The sequence below is a fragment of the Copadichromis virginalis genome, linkage group LG3 (genome assembly GCF_057382275.1).
Source record: "Copadichromis virginalis isolate Kocher_CV1m ecotype Utaka linkage group LG3, C_Virginalis_male_GT1.1, whole genome shotgun sequence".
In the NCBI taxonomy this organism is placed as follows: domain Eukaryota; kingdom Metazoa; phylum Chordata; class Actinopteri; order Cichliformes; family Cichlidae; genus Copadichromis; species Copadichromis virginalis.
The window spans coordinates 39582805-39588240 of record NC_140620.1 but is presented as its reverse complement, the minus strand read 5'-3'; the positions used below and the strand labels follow the sequence as shown (position 1 = coordinate 39588240).

General features: G+C 40.1%; 1 protein-coding gene across 1 annotated transcript; it reads right to left on the bottom strand.

Moving 5' to 3' along the window:
- Window positions 1–978: 978 nt before the first annotated feature.
- On the bottom strand, window positions 979–2837 carry LOC146714681 (TOG array regulator of axonemal microtubules protein 1-like). The gene is made up of 7 exons (XM_085440336.1): window positions 2813–2837; window positions 2459–2698; window positions 2170–2293; window positions 1948–2053; window positions 1610–1848; window positions 1359–1514; window positions 979–1261 (listed from the first exon to the last, which is right to left on the bottom strand). The coding sequence occupies exons 1-7, from the start codon at window positions 2835–2837 to the stop codon at window positions 1120–1122; spliced, it is 1032 nt and encodes a 343-aa protein (XP_085296462.1). The 3' UTR covers window positions 979–1119.
- Between the last annotated feature and the right edge of the window lie 2599 nt (window positions 2838–5436).

Sequence of the window (5436 nt, the reverse complement as noted above, 5' to 3'; positions counted from 1 at the left end):
AACTATTGATATCTATGGCTAGCTAGTTTATTGTGATGGTGCTTTTTTTTTCTATTATTATGTTGCTCTTTGTTGTTTGCTGTCTCCTCTGTTTTTTTTCTCTCCATACAGGTGACCCAGGAGTTTTTGGGTTTTTTTGTTTTTTTTTTGTTTGTTTTTTTTTTTTTCTCTTCCCCCCCTTCTCACCGTCTCTTCGCCCCTTTGGTTTTCTTTCTTTCTCTCCCCCTCTTTCTTTCATTCTTTCCCCCTGTCCTATCCCACAGTTATGTCTGTCCCGTTTGCAACTGAAAATAAAATAAATTCATAATTATAATAAAGGTCAATCAAATGGACCAATATGGCAAGGCCATGATGATCCACTTGGTAAAATAAATTCGCTTGGCATCTTTCTTGGCCTCAAGACAACAATTCTGATGGCTATAGATCCAAACGGGACAAAAAAACAAAACACAAAAAACAAACTAAGGGCAAACTACACTGATTAGCAGCGGCATAGGCACACTTAAAATTTCTTCTGAAATTTTCGCTTTCTAGTATTTATTTAATATTTCTTTATGTTATAAAAAATGACTTTGAATCCTGATAAAAATGCAAAATCATGGGTTAAAAATGAAAACAAGAGAACTAAGAATGTATTAATATTTGTTGACAGAAAAACAGAAACTGTATATGTGCAACCAAAGTGCCATTTTAATTCAGATGAAAAAAAAGGGATTTATTCATTCATTGTCCATTCAGGATCTTAAAAATGTGATAATAACAATGAAATAATACAAATAATGTAATAATAAGAATGATGTAATAATAATTAATGTAAATCTAAATAATATTGTCCTTCAGAGAAATAGTTTGTAGTCCTGAAGATGGAGAAGTTTACTCCTGCAGAGCGACTGGGACTGTCTGTGGTCATGATGGTTGAACCTCCAACGACTTTCCCAGCTTAGCCTCAGAGTGCTGCTGCTACTGTAGCAGCCGCTCTTCTCCTACTCGTCAGGACTTGCATTGTCACATCTGGGGATCCCAGGCCCTGCTGGAGAGGAGAGCCTAGTCTGGATGCTGACCTGCTGCCTGTAATTATTAGCCTTTTTCAGGCTCTTCTCCACAGGACGCCTGTCTTTTTCAGGCTCTTCTCCACAGGACGCCTGTCTTTTTCAGGCTCTTCTCCACAGGACGCCTGTCTTTTTCAGGGACAATCTTCATCCACAAATTCATAAAGTCCTTGTGAAGGGTCAGTTTCTCGATGATTGTTCGCCCATGGTACCTGTGGAAGATTACAGTTGTCATTAATCTTCATTAATTGTGTAAACTCACAGAAAATAAAACATTGATGCACTTCAAACCCATTTAAAAGTACCCACCTGGCTTCAGGTGCAGCATCCCCTGCCATTCTAGAGGCAGCAATTAGAAACCTTTCAGTGAAGCTTCCTGTTTTCAGGATGACGGCTGCTCCAAGTTTGTCAGCCAGCTGGTGCAGGTGTTGAGCCGTGCTATTCCTCACTGCAACACAGCGATGGCTGAGCAAGGACAATATTAGACACACAACTCAGTGAACATGATCTCTCTTTCATGTCTTCTAATAAAATCACTACAGCTTCTTCTCTCCTCTTACGTCAGTCCTGTGTTAAACAGAGCGCTCAGAATCCGTCCATGGCTGCAATTTTCCACCATGGCATCAAGCGCCAGATTGACCTCCTGATGAAGCAAGTTGTTGTTGGTCTGTGCAAGCTTCAGCAATAGAGCTCGGCCTGTTGTTTCAACTTCTGGGTCCATTGTTTTCTGGAGCTGAATGTAGAGCTCATCGATGGTATGTATGGCCTCACAGGCTATTGCTGAGCGTTGGTTTTTCACCTAAAATGTGAGTGAAAATCATCAGTTGAGGCTGTAGTATGCACTTGAAGGGAAACTAGCTACATGAAACACATATAAGAAACATAAAGTGTGCAATACCTCCTCAATGAGGACCAGACACACTTCATGCAGTTTAGTCTTCAGGATGTCCGAGTGGTGCTTTGCCAGAGACTGAATAGTTTGCAACCCCTGTCTTTTCTTAATCCTGTATTTACACAACACAACATTGAACACGACTTCAGGAACACCACAAATAACACAGCGACATTATGCAGCACTGTTTCTGTGCAGTATTTAATGTCTCCTTACTACGTTTCTTACCAGTCATCTGAAGACAGCAGACTAAAGCTGTGGGACAGGCTCTCTACAGGTGTAGCTAGAGGCGGGAGTTTGACCCTGCTCTCTCTTGGATTATTCTGACTGCACTGACTGTCTGCTTTCTTGTCTGATAATCAACGAGGTTAGTAAAAAGAAACTGTAATTTCTTCTAATTTGAAGCATTGTACATGATGCAGTGATTAATTGTTCATTAAAATCTTTTAAAAAAAATCTCTTAATTTAAAGTTTGATTATTCAGCATCTTCTACAGTTACTGAGGAAAACCACTTACCGTCTATAGGGACGACTTTTGCACGGCGCAGCAGCGTCCCAGGCCGAGGTCCTCGTTTTTGCGGTATGGGAACTGTTGGAGGTTTTGGAGTCAAAGGCTTTACTGCAGTAAATGTTTTGGTTGGTACTGTGTATCCAGGTGAGGTTACAATCCCATCCTGGAAATGCTGCAGTTTTTCCAAAATAGGCCCAAATTTGTCTTTTGCTGTTAAGACTCTTATTCCACGAATGACCTTCGTGTCTGTTTAGACAAAAAATAACTAAATAACTACAAATTTACATCTTACAAAAACAACAATAAACATTTTTCTTCCTGATTTTTTTTTCTTCAAAAAAGCATATAAAATGAATGGACAGCAAGAATATGTGTAATTTAGCATTAAAATAGATAATCTACAGTGTCAAATTTTAAAATCTAAACTAACTGATTAACAGCAGGTGTAACCACTAAAGATAAGCATCACCTTTGAACCGACCTGCTCCTGAATGTTGAGCAGAGAAAACAGGCAATTGCGATGGACAAGCTGCTCGAGGAGGTGGAGGAACTGGAGTGAGCGGTGTCATCTCAACAGGACTAACAATGAAAGGAATGGCCCTCAGTTCACTTGGTGTGTGTGTGTCTGCAGAGCTGAGGCTACTCAGACTTCTTTCAGGGTCCTCCTGATTCCAAAAGGGGTCATCCAAACAGTTCCAGCTTCCCTGGACTATCTCTGGAGAGCCTGCGCATTGCTCAGGTAAAGGTGGGAGTTGCACAGCATAATCTCTGGGTCTCTGTGCGATATGCAATGTGTCTGCCTGTTGAAAGAACACATTTGTCTTACTGCTCTGAGCTTTGTGAAAGTCCAGGATCCTGGACTCTGTGGTGAAGCGCTGACAGTTGCTCTGTCTACAGTGACTTACACAAAAATTACACTGTGCAAAGCAGCAAAATATAACACATCTCTCAGAAACATTTACATTTGATCAGCAGACAAGTCAAGAATGAGTATGTTTAGTTACTTACATCTCCACCTGTGCGTTTTCTCTGAATCAAATCTTGAAAGCCATGGAAAAAGTTACCTGATGTATTTTCAGACATGCCTGAGATAAAAAGTGAACAAATAGTTTAGAAACAGAAAGTTTGTGAGTGCTGCTCAGTGTTTGAGTGACAAGTTCTAACTCAGCTGCTCAGTAAAACAGTTATGATGATGTCATATGGAACTCACAGAGCATTTTTTGAAAATATTCATATATATATACACTATTTTGTGTTTTTACAAAAATATCAGACATGTCTAAATCAAAGGCAGCTTATGATCTCTAATTATGATCTTTAATCAACAAATTTAAATAGATGTCCTAATCACAGCTTCTAAAACTAGACAACACTATACTGATAAATTCATATAAAACAGCAAAAAGGAGATAAAAGCACTGTCATAAATAGAGAAATAAGTACAGTAAATAAATAAATACGGTTTTTAAAAAATACAGAAAAAAACGTGTCATTTGCTACAACAACAACAACGACAACAAAATAGCAGCTTGGACAAAGGTGTTTCTTCAAGCTTCGCCTCCATTTAGGGGCTGCAAACCTCTGTCCCAAAGGAAGAAGCTGAAATCCTCCAATAAGGGGTGGGAGTCCTTTAAAGTAGAGTAACTCATCCTCTACAACTGCCTAGTATTCAAGGACTCTATGTTAAAAGGCTAGGTGGCCTTGCGCAGGTACCTTTTATGCTTTTTGCTATTTTACACACAAAATCTATGCCATTGCTATAAAATGCTGTTGCTGAATCTTAATTCAGTCAAGTTGTGATTTTAAACTTTGTGCCCGAGGAACATTAAAAAGCGTTAATGTTAACGTAACAGGTTAATGTATGCGTGTAATAAAGAAAAAGAAAAAGAAAATACCAACGAGAGAAAGAAAATGATGAAAGCAAAGAAAATAAAAGTGTGGAAGTGTGAGTGAGAAATTGTCTCCGACTGGGGGAAGCAGTGACGCTACAGGTCACCTTCTTCCCCTGCTGGACACAAAAAGAAAACATAATTTGGTGTGTGGTGGATGAAAATAATTAATAACAACATGAAGAAGGTTTTGTGTTTGCGGTTAAAAAACAAATAAAATTTCACCTTTGGGGTTTAAAGTCAGTAGAGTTCATAACGAAATAAGCAGAGATGTGTTGCTTTAGGAGTGATGAAAACATATGCAGTCACAGTGACTAATGAAAGTCTCTCAGTCTGTCGTTTACAGGTGGGGAACGGAACTGGATCAATTCTCCACGGGCAGCAGTCGGAAGAAAATTATAGGCTGAAATCATTAGAAACAAAATAGAAACACCCAGCCAGAATTTTTGGCTGAATTGTTTTGCAGCTTCCCGTCCTCATCCTGAACAAGCAAGCTCCAAGGAAGCTGATCTCTCCCTGAAGACACCGAGTGCAGTTTCAGAAGCACGAGCATGAACATCAACAGTGGACAGGAGTCCAAGAGACAATATCAGAGTTCTGAGCAGAGAGGTCCAGCAGCGCTGTGGGCAAACGGCATCAGAAAGAGAAGAACCACCATCTAGATTGGATGGATGGAGATGCGTTTCCAGCCAGCTGCAACCTCACTGTGTGTGAAGGACTTTTGAGAAGACTGTCTGAGTTTGACATTTGCCATGTTTGGAGTGAGATGGCAATGAAAGAGACAGTGGGACAAAGAGAGACACGGGACAAAGCTGAAGAAAACTGACTGCCATTGGACTGAAAAGTGGGAGAGAAAGGGGCAGAAGAGGGCTGAGGCTGCTGTTTTAGTGTGGGCAATCAAATTAGGTTAAGGAATCCGGGGAGACAAACGACTGCCTGGAAGTGGAGGATTGACACAGTGTCCAGACCACCACAAAAGGTAGAGGAAGACAAGCACTGAGGTATGCAAGTGTACTGTTAGAAAAATGGAAAGTGACACCACACATGCAGCTAATATGCACCAGAGATAACATAAAATTATACATAAAGTGTTAC